General features: G+C 42.9%; 1 protein-coding gene across 2 annotated transcripts in view; it reads left to right on the top strand.

Annotated features, from left to right (window-relative positions):
- Nucleotides 1–4,386: 4,386 nt before the first annotated feature.
- EPS15 (epidermal growth factor receptor pathway substrate 15) overlaps nucleotides 4,387–14,818 on the top strand; it is a 99,077-nt gene continuing 88,645 nt past the window's right edge. Inside the window, exon 1 of one of the 2 annotated variants that reach the window (XM_067535411.1) lies at nucleotides 4,387–4,506. In XM_067535411.1, coding sequence (XP_067391512.1) covers nucleotides 4,480–4,506 — 27 coding nt within the window. In that variant the 5' untranslated portion in view covers nucleotides 4,387–4,479. The remainder of the gene's footprint in view (nucleotides 4,507–14,818) is intronic. The other variant, XM_067535410.1, reaches the window with a different exon arrangement.

Genomic DNA, 14,818 nt, shown 5'->3' with positions numbered 1-14,818 from the left:
AAGGGAAAGTTGTAGAATTATCCTAATAATAGAATAAAGTCTTCATGTTGTTCATGGGCATTCTGAATCTCTTGCTCTATTCTCTACCATGTGTCAAATTCCATATCTAATACCTGTAGAGTCTGTAGTTTTTAGATCAGCAATTGATTCCTATTTTTATCCCTTCTTATAGCATACTTCAAAGCTTTCTGAGAGGGTACAGTACTACTTGGCCCTGTTTCTCCATTGCCTTATACATTGTGTAGTCATATACCTGAGTGGTGGGGAGTCTAAGTGGGTGTAAAATGCTACCAAACCAGAATGGTAGCATTTTACTCTCACATTGCCCAGGTATAAATGACTGACTACACAATGGGCTAAATCCTCAATTGTGCCAAATTACTATTTGGCACAGCTATGGAGAAAGGAAGGAAAGGCTCTTAAACCATCCTCCCTGATCAAGAGGGCCATTTTGGCCCTGGTATAACTTAGAGCAGCCTAAAGATTGCTCTAAGTTACAGTGGTGGCACTGATAACATAGGGACAACTGTGCCAGCCAATGACTGGGCAGAATGCCATGTGCTCCAGCCCCACCTTGGGTGTGCCCCAGCTTGCATCTGCTGTGCTACTCCACTGTTTTTAAATAATCCTTTGGAGGCATCCTTTCAGTGTGCCAGACTTCTGAGGGGTCCCACTTTTTTACAATGGTAGGCTATGCAGCATCAACACCTCCGAGACTGAGCCTCTAGGCGCCAGCACTCCTGTTTCACACCATGAACTCTGCCCAGAGAGTCCAGTTCAGATAGACTCCTGTTCAGAGACTTTTTGCCTTCTTCAAGGATAAATGCACCTCAGGAAGTATTGGCAGTGACACCAGGCAGGCTTTTCAAAACAGAGTAGGGTTTATTAGTCAACTGACGTTGACCCACTGGGTTACTGTCCTAGGCAGTCTTCTGCTCCACTGCCTAGTCTGTGTGACTTCCCCAGTAGCTAGTAGGTTCCCTGGTCTGGAACCCATAGTAGTGGGCAGGCCCAGGTTCCCCTCCTAGCCAGTGGGGAAATGGCACAGACTAGGCAGTGGAGCAGGAGATTGCCTAGTACAGTCATCCAGTGAGACTTTGGTACCCTGGAAGGCAGAGACGACACATGCCTGCCAAGAGTGGGGAGGGGGACAACAGAGTGAGGGTAGCAGGCTTCAGCAGTGTTACTGAGCATGCTCAGTACAAACCAAGCAGCAAATCTGGGAGGGAATGTGACCCTGTATTCCCCTCCCTCCCCCCTCCGCATTGACTCTGCTTGAAGGGGAGGACTATAGTGACCTGCCTGGAAGGCCAAGCCACAAAGAGAGAGCACCCTGAGTCACAAAGAGAGAGGCTGTCCATCTGACAGCAGGGCATGTGAATGACTGACAAAAGAGGGCGCCAAACCAGCAACGAGCTAATCCACAGAGCAGCCAAGAGGAATCGTGGTGAGTGTTTCTCATGAGACAACTAAGGATTAAGACCAATGTGTAAATCAATGGAAAATCAGGCCTCCCAAGTCTTTCTTGTAAGTCTCCCAGCCAACCACTAAACAGGCTCTATGCTGTTAGTTCCAGCTAAGATGGCTACAGGTATACTGTCTCTTTTTCAGACACTAATTTTTGGATATTATTCCATTTTGCTCTCAAGAGAGGCTAAACAAGCAAACTAAAGAGATAACATACTTTCAAGGACTTTGTTCAAGAGGAATGGAGTACAGAAAGGTTAATTACATAGCATGTAATTGGCTAATAATGTTCAACACTGTGAATAGTTCCTTATAATTATGCTGTTTGTGTTCTACAATCTTCCCTCTCTCAATAATTTCATCTTGCTGCTGCTGTTGCTGTGGTTGAGACAAATCAGTAAAGCAGGCTTCCTTATAGTAGTCACAAGGTCTCAAAAATAAAATCTAATTGCCACATTTCCACTTATCTAAATGTGCATTTCAGGCTTCCTGATCCCATCCCAGTGCAGGATAATTAGTCTAAAATGATCCTTCCTTCTACATGAACACCAGCCTAAAAAAAGACACAATAGCATTTTACAAAAAAGAATGCTGAATGATTCTGAGTTGCCTCAGATCTGCACAGCAAAAACACTGTTTCTGTAAGGTAGGCAGTGGAATGCAGTAGTGATGTAGAAGTACTGAAGTGCAAAGGGAGAGTTGATAGTTATGGGTCAGGTAGATAGCAAATCCATTACTGAGTTTTCCAACAAGATGGGGTGGGTGGGGCAAACCTAACAAGATGTTTACTTGGAGTTATATTATGTTTCTGTGCTGCAACAGGCAGATGCCTTTAACAGGAAATGAGTGGAATGAGGGAGCCTTAAAGATTCATGGCAATTAGGGATGACATTTGGAACTGGGCAGCTGTGGAATGATAGTAGGAAATGACATTTGGGATTGGCAGTTGAGAAAGGTAGTTGGAACCAGGCAGTTGCAGTAAAACTGTTGGGACTGGAAGTTGAGAAATGATGGGATAGGGATTCGGAGCATGACAGCTGGGATAAGGATGACAGTGAAGTGAAGAAAGAAAAAGAGAGAGCAATATCAAAAAAAGCAGAGGAAGAAAAAAATGAATCGTGATATCCCTCTGGCAGATAAGTGCAGCTCTTGGTAATTCTCTCTCACTGCCCTGAGTAGATGAAAGATTTTAATTGGTGCTTGGCTCTGTGTGTAGTGCTGGAATCTGGCTGCTCAAAATTTGTGGCCAGCCTATCAGCCTCCATGGCCCAACCATGGGGGAATTTTTCACACAAATTATGGAGCACACAGCACGCAGATATAACTGATGGGATGTTCTTTTCACTGATGTCAAGCCTCGTGAGTAGACATTTCCATCTGGCCTTTAAATGCCCAAATGCACATTCTACCACCATTCTGCACTTGCTGAGCCTGTTATTGAAACGCTCATTTTCGCTGTCCAGGTGCCCAGTGTAGGACTTCACTAGCCTAGGGAGCAAGGCATAGGCAGGATCTCCCAGGATCACTATTGGCATTTTAACATCCCTAATATTTATTTTTTGGTCAGGGAAGAAAGTGCCTATCTGCATCTTATTGAACAGACCAGAGTTCCTAAAGATGCATGCATCATGCACCTTTCCTGACCACCCCACATTGATATTGATGAAACATCCCTTGTGATCCACAAGGGCCTGCAACACCACTAAGATGTATCCCTTCCAGTTTATGTACTCTGTGTCCAGGTGGTCAGGTGCTAGGATAGGGATAGGTGTGCCATCAATTGCCCCCAGAGTTTGGGAACCCCATTGCGGCAAACCCATCCACTATGTCCTGCACATTTCCCAAAGTCACTATCCTTTGTGGTAGAAGTCTATTTATGGCCCTGCACACTTGCATCACAGCAGCTCCAACGGTGGATTTACTGACTCCAAATTGATTCCCAGCTGATCTGTAGCAGTCTGGGGTTGCCAGCTTCCACAGAGCTATGGCCACTCCCTTCTCCACTGTCAGAGCTGGTCTCAAGTGAGTATTTACATGCTTCAGGGCTGGGGACAGCTCCGCGCAAAGTACAGTGAAAGTAGCCTTTCACATCTGAAAGTTCTGCAGCCACTGCTCATAATCCCACATCTTCATAGTGATGCGATCCCACCAGTCTGTGCGTGCTTCCCGGGACCAGAACCGGCGCTCCACAGACTGAAGATGATGTGTGACAGCCTGCAGCAAACGGGAATTGTTTTGCTCTATGGCTTGTAGCAGGGGGTCTCCGTAACATCGCTATTTTTTGTGCTGCAGGTCCTGTCTCGCCTTTGAAAATACTGCAGGATAAGCTGTGAGGTATTTGTGATGCTCACAATGATGGTGCAGAGCTGAGCAGGCTCCATGCCTCTCCAGCAACAGCGTGCGCATGGCATAGAAAAATGGCATGAAAAAGTGTTTGCAGTGTGTTCAGGACAAGAAGGGAGGGGGAGGAAACACGTTGCATCATGGGAGGATGACAAGCTTCCCAAAAGCCCCTGTGGGTAGTAGCACTGTGGGATAACTACCCCCGGTGTGCTGCTTTGAACATCGACCCAAGCGTGGTGAGTGGGGACACAAGAGCCCGGCTCAAGGAGCCTGGTGTGATCACACTCCTGCGACTTCTACAGTTTTGCAGGTGAAAGTCTATTCAAAGTAAACTGACTTCACGCTGCAGTGTAGACCTACCCAGATACTCCACTTTCTGCTTTAGAGGCAGCTGCCCAAGTGCTGAGGTCCTGGAGGCGCCGGGTCAGGGGGCGAAATCCAGCGCCGGGTTTTGCGACCGCCTCACAGTGCTGAGCTCGGGAGGCGCCGGGTCAGGCGGCGGGCTCCGGCGCCGGGTTTTGTTGCGGGCGGGGCCTGCCTGGCTCGGGCCGGGAGGGATCGGGAAGTTGCTGAAGTTGGTGAGTGAGACTCAGTGAGTGTCCGGGCCCCGCGCGCGTCGGTTCCGTCCCGCTTCTTCCTGCTGCTCGGCCGGTGCATGATGGAAGCAGCATGGCCTCCCATCTCTCCCTGACACAGGTAACTGCCTCGGCCTCCCGGGGCTCGCCCTGCCGACCGACGGGATCCTTCCCCCGCGGGGGCCGAGGCCTGCAGCGCCCCTCGCAGCGGGGGGTCGGGGCTCCCGGGCCCGTGTCACTCAGGGGCTGGCGGCGGAGAATTGCCCGCCCCGCCCTGCGGGGAGAGAGTCTCCTTCGGCTCCCTGTCCCGCGCTCTCCTCCGTAACCCCGTGCCTGGGCGCGCCGGGCCCTGCCCTCCCCGGTAAACCTTCTGCCTTGTCGCCCACGGTAACCATTCGCGGCCCCCTTCCCCCGCGCCTTCCGTGGTAACCCCTGTGCCCCGGTAACCCTTGGTAACCTCTGCTCCCGTGCCCCGCCCTGCTCGGTAAACCCTGCGCCTTGTCGCCTCCCTCCCCGGTAATCCCCCCTCCCGGTCATTCCCCCCCTCCCCCGTAACTCCTGCCTCTGCTCTGTGCCCAGCTCCCCGTAACCCCTCCATTGGTTCTGTGCTCCTTCAAATTCCCCTACACCCCGTTCTGTGCCCCTTCGCCCTGCCCCCCTGCGTCCCCCGAGAACTCTTGCCTTAGTTCTGTGCCCCTTAAAACTGCTTCACCCCCACACGTGCTCTGTGCCCCATTTCATCCCTGCTCCTGCTGCGACCTTTCCATTACCTCCACACCCCTGCTCTGGGCCCCCTTAAAACTCCCTCACCCCTTCCCTTGTTTTGTGCCCCAATAACCTCCTTTCTGGCTGTGTCCCTGCTTGATTCTCCTCTGTGTCCTCCGGCGGAACCCCCACCCCATGTCCACAAACACCTCGTTGAGCTGGGGAGGGGACTGGTGCAGGGGCTGCCCCTCCCTGAAACACTGGCCTAGATGTGGATTATGCTGCGTTCAGCTCGCCCTGCATGCTCTGGTTTGCAGAGATCCAGGCTGGAAAGACTCTGTAGTGAATAAAGTTAAAGCATTCAGCATTGGGAACAATAATAGGAGGGTGATGTATTTGCAGGGATTTGTATCTTCATCTGAAACATGGAAAGTCATGGATATTTGCACTAGAGGGACACAGGGACAAGCTGTTCCTTATAGGAGGGGGATGGTGGCTCTTGTATTGAAGTGAGCCTCTAATAGCATACTTAAGAGCTATCACAGTTATCCTTGTATTTCAGTAATGATAACCTACTGCCTTAAGACTATTGCAAGGCATAAAATGAGACCCATCTGTGTGTTGGTCTACAGATGCCACTTCATGCATGTTAGTTCTTGGGAGCAGTAGGTTCTTAAAAGCCTGCTTGGAGCATTGTGGAGGGCTGGTGTGACAGGCATATGTATGTCTAAACCACAAAGAAAGTAGCAGTGACCTGCGTTAATTCTTGGCGAGTTATTTTTCTCTAGCCTTTAGCAATGTAACAGCAATACATATATATTTAAGGTAGGCAAGAAGTTTGGGTTGTAGCGTTTCAACTTTTTTAAAAAGGCTACTCTTTGTGTTGTAAAAAAGACACAGGGAACATGTTGAAAATTGGTGGAAAGTGCTCATTTTGAAGGCATGTAACAACCTTTTTATTCAACGGAAGGCCAATGAATGGATCATATGCCTTCATGTTAAGTAATTGCCTGACTTTTCAAGCATGGACCAGCCTCTAAATGGGATCATCTTTATTAATTTCTTCTTTGTTTTCAAGCTATTACAACTCCTCTCCAAGCAATTAGCAGGTAGCTTGAGAGTACGAGATCTTTTAAAAGGGTGGTATAGAAGTGTTTACATTTATAAGTTGAAACATTATCTTAAGAGTTCTTTGATTTCAGATAAGAACATGAGCATATTTCTGAAGGGTAAACTCTTGGGGATTGACTTGAAAAGCCTATTTCTTCTTATGAACTACATTTTATTTACAAAGATATCAATATGATGTTGGACTGTTGGGAGTGAAATGGTTGGAAGCTGTTGTGCATTTTGATCTGAGTACTTGGAGTGGTGGTACCTGTGTTGTATACTAATTGAATGTGGATAGCTAGAGAAGATAAGACTACCTGGTGAGAGCATTGGAACTTTGAGAAATTTGGCACCATTCCGGGTTTAAACGAATTTCCAGTCTAATGTTTTCATCCTCTAGTTTTATTTCCTGAATGAATGTAATGAATACTGTTGAGAATATCTTTTCCCCTAGATTTCCTACTAAATCAGCTATGTATCAGAACTACTTGGCTTCTTGTAATTCTGAAATACACCTGTTAGGGTTCAGACATGGTATTCAGTACACAGGATGCAGTTGTTTTGTTTAGGTAGGAGAGCTTTAAAGTCTTCTATAAATGTTAAATTTTATTAATCAATGCTGATAAATAGCAATATATGTTTAGCATTACTAGCCTTTTTGTTTGCTCATGTGTGCTTAGGGTAGCAGAACTGCTAAGCTTTGTAGTTTTCTCACTCTGACTGCATAGTTGGATACTCTGGAAGGAAAGCAAGAGATTATGACAGTTACATGTGAGTTCACTAGGTGCTTGCAGTTCAGTAGTGTTGGGAGGCTGAAATCAAGTGTTGTAAAGTCACTAGAGAAGAAGTGTAGATATCAAGTGAAACTGCCCTCCTTTAAGTGTTTTGCTTTTAAAAATGTTGATATATTTCAGATACCAAAAAAGTTTACAAAAATGGAGACAGAAGAGTTGTTCAGACACTGAAAAGTGTCTCAGACTGAAAAGGGAGGGTTCTTGTGTGACTGAAGGCATAAAAAGAGACACGAGTGTACATTATAACCACATCTTGTAGTGTGATTGCTTACGCAATTCCTCTGTCTTTCTGTACATACAGTGTGATCATTTCGCTATAGAATTTATGTACTTCTAGTTATCAGGAAGTAAAGTTGTGAGTAAAAATGTGATGGATTGCGGAAGGACTTTGGGGCTAACTTTTTTCAGTCTCTTGGATTTTTGTGTGGTATAAATAACAGGTATGGGTTTACTTAGCTTAATTGTTGGCATCAGTTTTATTTGACTGTTGATTTTTATTTTTTGCATCGAACGAGGTTCTCAGAGTATATACAATTTTTAAACCAGAGCGTTTCTCTTCAATGCAGATTTAAACCCAGAAATTTCGGATATTTACAGGAAGTGCTGATAGACCATAAACTATAATATTGTAAAGGCTATCCTCTGTATGAAATACTACAATGTCATTGCTGAGTTTATTCTGTTTTTAAAAACAATTTACATAAAATTGCAGTGTACTGGAATGAGACAATAAAAGTTTATTTGATACTGTAATGCAAAAAGAAGCGTGAGCTTTAATCTTTACTGGTAATGAAATGAGAGAGCAATAAGCCAAAAAATATGCAATGTACATGAGAGAGGAATGGGGACAATATCTAGTTAATGTAAGTATGATCCAGAATCCCTCTATATATTAATTCCTTTTCCTCTCTCCCCTCCACCAACCAAGTCAGAATAGATTATGGTCAATGTAACCTGGAAGTTGGATTTCCCCATACTGAAACCAGGTTATTCTCAAATGGTTTGGCACCTGGCATCTCAGGTTTTCCATCCTTGGTGCTAAAAGGAGCAGTTACGTTATTTAAACAAATGTTCCCAGCAATTAAATAACAGATTGTGTTTTGGTGTCTAACTCAGATAGACAAGTATGTTCTGTAACTAAAAACCTAAGCGAGGCTGTAGAAAAATATCCATTTCAACTGTTAAATGTGTAAAGAAAAAAGTACTGCAAAATCAGAGTAATTCAGAAATAATAATAAAATATACGCAGAGCGTGTGGTTATGTTTCCAATAAGAACACTTGTGAATATAGTTTGTTGGAGCATAAGAAATTCTGGAATGTGTTTTCTTTCTACATAACTGGTTTACGTGTAAACTGCTGACCTGCATGCTTCAGTCTTGCATTCTGAGTCTTTTTTTGAGGGGCATGAGATGGAACCTCTCTATGGATTCAAGTGTGTTCCCTCACTGCACCTGACCTGCAGATGACCTCTCACTGGTTCTTTAAGGCACAATTTAAATGTTAATGATCTGGGGGTCTTGAGGGAATAACTTGCAAAGAAAGATCAAAGGTTTAAGTGTAATTCAGAATAAGTTTTACTTTGTTTTGATGGCCTGAAGGCATTATGTTTTTAAAACAGTTTCTCTGTATAACAGGTATACAAATGACTAGTTCAACAAAATTGTCTGTCTTTTTGCTGTGATAGGGCAAACTTTAGCCATGGCTGTGAGACCCCAGGTTTACCATGATCCGGGTTTGTTCTACTTTTATGTGTATGTGTGTGGTTTTTTATTACAGACAGTCTGTATGCTTTGTTGTGGGGGGGAGGTATGCTTCTAGATAGATAAACCTTGTTCTTATTACTTTACTTGCTTAAAGAAGTGCGCAAAGTAAAACTGCCTGCCTGTGTGAGAGTGAGAGAGAATTTAATGCTGGATTGACAGCCAATGTAAGTCCTCCAGTTGCACAACAGAAATATGGTGGACTTCCAGCAATGTGCCTTAACTTGAAACTCCTGTTTAGGGGTCTGTGTAGCCCATTCAATTCTTGGTTTCTCCACTGAAATTAGCAAGATGTAACAATGGTGAGATTGGAGTTAATGATGTGAATGCCTCTCCAGTTTAGAACTGAAACGAAAATCTCATTTAATCTAAACTTCTGAAAAACACTAGTGACAGATTAAGAGGTGAAGCATTCTGTATCGAATGCCCAGATCCATTTAGTTCTCTCTATGTACTATTCCCTGCTTTGGGTTTATCACGTAAGTCCCTGTCTCCTTTGTCACACACTTTCCCCTCCTGAGCCCATCCCAGAACACCTCATTGACCCACTCTTTGGTTCACCAAGTGCATGTGCAGAGCACAGCTAGTTAAATTGGGGATAGAATTGGTTAGGAAATTTCCACTGGTTCTAAATTTTTGTTCCTTTTTTGCATCTGGTTGGGGAACTAAACTATAGATGTCAGAAAACAAAAGTAATTTGACTCTTATAATTTAATCTTTTCAACTCAAATTAGGGTTATGACAGATAAGGGCAATAATGCTTTGGCATAAGCTTTCAGAAGTAACTAGTGAATTGGGGTACCTCAATTTTAGGGTAAGTAACCTTAAAGATATTCAGAAAGTTCTGAGAACACAACTCTGAGAATCAGGCCTCCTTAAGGTGTCTTAGGATGGCAACCCAAAAATCACTAGTTACTTTTGAAAATTAAGGCCACTGTTTAATTTTTAAAGTTTAAAAAGTGTCCTGTGTGTGATGTCACTCTGGGATTGGGAGAGGGGAAGAGCGAGAGGAGGAAACTTGGAGTGGGAACTGGTTATTTAGCTAGAGAAACACAAATGTTGGTGTGTGCATGGGGGAGGGGACAGGGGAGATTTTAAAAAGGAAGCATTTTCAGATGTTTCCGTTGCAAAAGTTAGTAAATATTTTTCTTCTAATAATGACATGGAAAATGAGATTGTTCTGTATTGTGCCAATTTTGGAGACTAAATTAAATTATGATGTGTAATAAGAATTTTTGTCCTACTTTAAGTGCAAATCTCATTAGAAAATTCAATATGGGTGTCATTGTTACATCTATAATTATACATACACTGGTATAAAGCAGGTCTTTGGATATTCTTGCTGAGTAAGAACCTGGATATGCAACTATAGCACCCTTGAATACCTTTTACTGTTGGAACACATAAGCAATATGTCATGTTAGTATATTTCAACAAACTAGCTGTACAGTAACTTGCACCGGAGGTAAAGCTAACCAATCAGCTTCCTTTTTCTGTATAAGTCTCAGCCATGTCTCTTATATGCCCAATAAATCAGAAAAATGACAAAATTCAGAATTTGTTTTATTATCTGGCATTAAGACCATGTCTCATTTTGGCAAGAGTAAGGGAGAGCCACAGCAGTTCATTTCTCAGTGAAAGTACTTTGTGTCCACTGTGGAAAACTTGGCAAATCTCTAAGCTATTCCCCCCACTAATATTAAAATAAGTACTTAAAGTAGATTGAAACAGGACAGCAAGTTGCTGCATCAGCCAAGGAGGAGAGGAGAGGAGGAGGAGGAGCTCTGCTTGCCAACACTCCCGTTAGTTTAATTCCTGAAAACAATATTGAAAACTTCAGAATGGCTCAATATTAAGTAACACTTAGTCCACTTTTTCATTTTAGGTGGGATTTATTGTCTAGCAATTATTATTGTGGTGGTATCAATGGGGATTGCATAACGAGATCAAAACATGGTTACTTGCGTAAAAGAGGTGAAGAATGTCATTATAATGTCTAAATTCACAGTTGTCTGAGTGCTCTAATGTACTATTCAGTAGGTTTATAGTGTACAGTTGAGCTGTTATAGTGAAGTAGAATGAAAGTCCCAAATCTTTTAAATGCACTGCACATTGACATTCCTGTTAAGGTGTAGTGAATCTCTGCATTGAATAAAGTGTTCTAGTTTTGTTTTGTTTCTTGTATCGAGAATTATCTCTGGCCTATAAGAGGATTCTACTGCAACTTTTACTCTTTTGTATATAGCATAAAAATTAGAGAAATGGGCCGACAACAACAAAATAAGACTGATTAGAAAAATCCAAATGAATATATTTAGGAAAAGTTAATCCAAGACACACACGTTTGGTGGGAGCGAGAAAAATGGAAAGCAGAAATACTAAACTGACTCTCCCAAATCTGTGTAGGCCTAGATAACACTGTGAGGGTGGGGAAAATGGCCTACCCCTGTCTGCAATATAGTTCCACTATTCCTACCACTGATAGGGCTTCACTGATGCAAAAAATCCAAACCACTAACATTTGTGATTTCCCTGAGTCCACAGTTTCAACTTTGCAACTGTATGCGCCAATTACAGTAAAGTGAAGAAGTGTTACCTTGCAAAATTCCTAACTGGCACTGCAGAATTCAAAATAGTCTTATAATATATTGATGCAAGGAAAAAAGCTACTCAGATCATCTTCCCTTATACTCATTTTTTTGCTCAGTATTCCTTTGTGGGAAAACTATGAAGTCTGTTACCAGTAAAAAGAAACTTAGTCTTTCAAACGATATACTTTCACAGGAAATTCCTTTTACTCTGATTGTACTGATATAATGAAAATGAGCCCCCCAAATTCAAAATCTAGTGAAAAATTTTATTGGCTTGTACTGTGGGTGTTGAATGAAAAGATTGTTTTGAGTTTGTAAAGTGTTGTAGTTCCAGGACCTGAACATGCATATGTTTCCTGTCCAAGACTAAGTATGGTAGCTTTGGCTGGAATAGTGTTTTGCTGAAGAGAAGTATGACATTGTTCTGTAGTGCATCTAGATGGCAGATTAACTGTCCCTCTCTTAGGGGAGGGGAAGCGGAGATGGGACAGGAAAGACAAATGTAGACTTGATGCCTTAAAACTTTGTTTTGTGGTTTTTATTTCTTCTCTTTGCACTTGCTAGCTAGTTTTGTACTAGAATTTTGTTTCTAGTTTTAATTTGCCTGTATTTTAGGGTTCCTATGAATTTGACCCAACTGAGATATTAAGACGCTTAAGAGGGACATCTCTGGATTATTATAAAATGTTTACTTGAAACAACACAAATATAGTCATCCAGAGTTTAGGCCTACTCATTCTGATAATGGGGTATTTTAAATCTTTACAGGCAATGTTTTAAGCAGTCTGTTTGAAACTAGAGTGCCTTTGTCTGGAAAATATTACCTTAGTATGGACTACAACACCACATTTTTTAGCTGAAACTAGCAGGAATAATCTAATTTAGCTGTGATCAGTATGGAATAGTGAAAACATTGCATCATATTTGTTAATAGAAAAAAATAATAACCACTCTACCTGTCTGTCATGCTGACCAATATTGTTGCATTGTTTACCTATACTTCCCATCTCTCCGTATCCATCTGTTTCTTGTTTTGTACTTAGACAGTCCCTTTTTCAAGGGAATTACAATATTTTTTTTCTGTGTTTTGTACGGCATGTAACACAGCGGGTTATGACTGGTCTATGACTAGGGTTCCTAGATGCTATAGTAATAAAAATAATACACTTTTGTAAACATTTTCAAATCTCACACCAGTGAAGTTCTCTGAGCATTAGTGCAGAGTCAATAGAATTAACAGTATGTAAATTGCCTTAGCATGGTGCCCTTTGTTAGATATTTGCTAGCAGATTAAGTGGGAAAGGAAATTCATAGTAAATAACATCAATGTTCTAACAACATTCCTTAAAGAAGTCAGTGTAACAAAATCCTCCTCATATTTTTAGTTTTAAACTGACTCAAGGAAGTAACTTAAATCCTAATGGGGAGCCTGGCCATAAAAAGATCTGAGGTAATGTGACTTTGGATGACAACGATCTCTCAGGGCATGTCTACACTGCTGTGGTGGCAGGCATCGATGCAGCTGCATCGATTGAGTGGGTCTGTGTAGACCTGCTCAGTCGATGGGAGAGCACTCTCCCATTGACTTAATTAGTTCACCTCCCTGGAAGGTAGCATCAACAGGAGACGCTCTCCTGTCAACGTAGCGCTGTGAAGGCGCCATGCTGTGTAGACATAAGTATGTCAATGGGCAATACACTAGTATCTCATGTCGACCTGGTGTGGCAGTGTAGACCAGGACTCAAACTGATTGCTGCCAACACCTTCAATCCAAACCCAGTGGTCTGAATTCAACCCCCGCTACAATTGGGTGATAGAAAAGAAAATAATTATTAAATATTCAAATGTTAATATATCACTAAATAAGCATACTTTTCAAATAGCTTACTGAGTAATTCAAACTTTTTTAAAATACAATACTCTCCAGTTGTTTTGTTTCCGGAGCCTTACTTTCTAGGATATCTTATTCACCGCCTCAGGCTTGGTCCCCAGTAGTTGGATTTTTGAACTAGGAAGCTGTCTCCAGTCGTTGGTTTCTACTGTGGTCAGAAAAACTGGACTTTGTATACATTCTTCACCAATAAACAGCAGTGCACCAAATAAATTCCTAACTCTTTTAATTGATTGCTCCTTCCAATGGAAACAGTGGTAATGCCCCAAATATTGGGTAACCACTGATTCAAAAGACTATTGTATAAAGTGTTACTACAAAGGAAATAGATTTAAACCTATAATGTCCATCTTGTTGTAATATACTGTGGTAAAATATTTCCTACAATTATTTATGTATTTTTGTCAGTGTCCAATTTGTATGCAGGTTTCCAAGATTTCTAAATCTGAAATTAGAAATGCATGCTATAATTATAAACATAATCTTTGGATCAAGTCCTAACTCACATATGCACGTGTCTGAGAGTTGCAAGATCAGCCATATATTTGCGTTGTATAGGACTGGGGTGGCCAAATTACTGACCCTCCGAGTCACATACAACAATCTGCAGAAGTTCGAGAGTCAGGATACGCCTGGTGGACCTTGTGGCTTCAGTCCTGCATGGGGTGGTGGGACTTGGGGCTTCTGCCCCACGGTGTATGCCTCTCCTCCCTTCTGGGCAGAAGCCTCTAGCTCCACAACCCCAGTGCAGGGCAGAAGTCCTGAGCTCCTCACCCCAGTCTGGTAGGTGGAGAATGCGGGGGCTCTAAGGGGCTCCGCGAGCTGCACTTTAACTGTAAAAGAGCTGCATGCGAGCTGTGGTTTGGCCTCCCCGGTATAGAGAATGAATAGTATTTTTGGTTTGTGTTCAAAGGAAATGGTTTTCTTCTTTCTTACTGATACCTGTAGGTGCTAGATTTAATGTGCTCAGCACTCCATTAGGTGTAGCAAACATAGCCCAATATCCACTAATGTTGATAATACTGGTCATACACCTTACAAAAATGTGCTTAATTAGTGTATGGTAGGGTATGTCTACACAGCACCTAGACACCCGTGGCTGGCCCGTGCCAGCCGAGTGGGGCTTGGGCTGCAGGGCTGCTTTACTGCTGTGTAGACTTCTGGGCTTGGGCTGGAGCTTGGGTGCTAGGGCCCTGTGAGGTAGGAAGGTCAGAGCTTGGTACGGGACAGCTGTGGGTGTCTAGTTGTTGTATGGACATACCCTTCAGGGCATAAAAATGTAATAAAACCAACATTTTTCCCCCCCTTTTTTCAGAATAAATGAAAGGCAGTTTCCCAATACCCAATAGCCCTCTCCCACCTCCCCAACATGCCTCAGACAAACGCATAGGAAAAGAGATCTGCTTTGGCCCAGAACCATAAGTCACACGACTCAGATTTTCTTGGTCTAGTAGTGAAAGTGAATTGAAGGCCTTTTCCTGAGAATATCATTTTACGGTTTGTTTTCATTGTGTGTTTAGCCCAGCCCAGCATTGGTGGAGCATCCCCAGTGAAACCGTACCCGTGCCAGACCTGTGTAAA

This window comes from Emydura macquarii, unplaced genomic scaffold (genome assembly GCF_026122565.2).
Source record: "Emydura macquarii macquarii isolate MOO-44397 ecotype Brisbane River unplaced genomic scaffold, CSIRO-AGI_Emac_v2 contig_3506, whole genome shotgun sequence".
In the NCBI taxonomy this organism is placed as follows: Eukaryota; Metazoa; Chordata; order Testudines; family Chelidae; genus Emydura; species Emydura macquarii.
The sequence above is the reverse complement of the archived record's forward strand: the minus strand, read 5'-3'. Positions and strand labels throughout refer to the sequence as shown.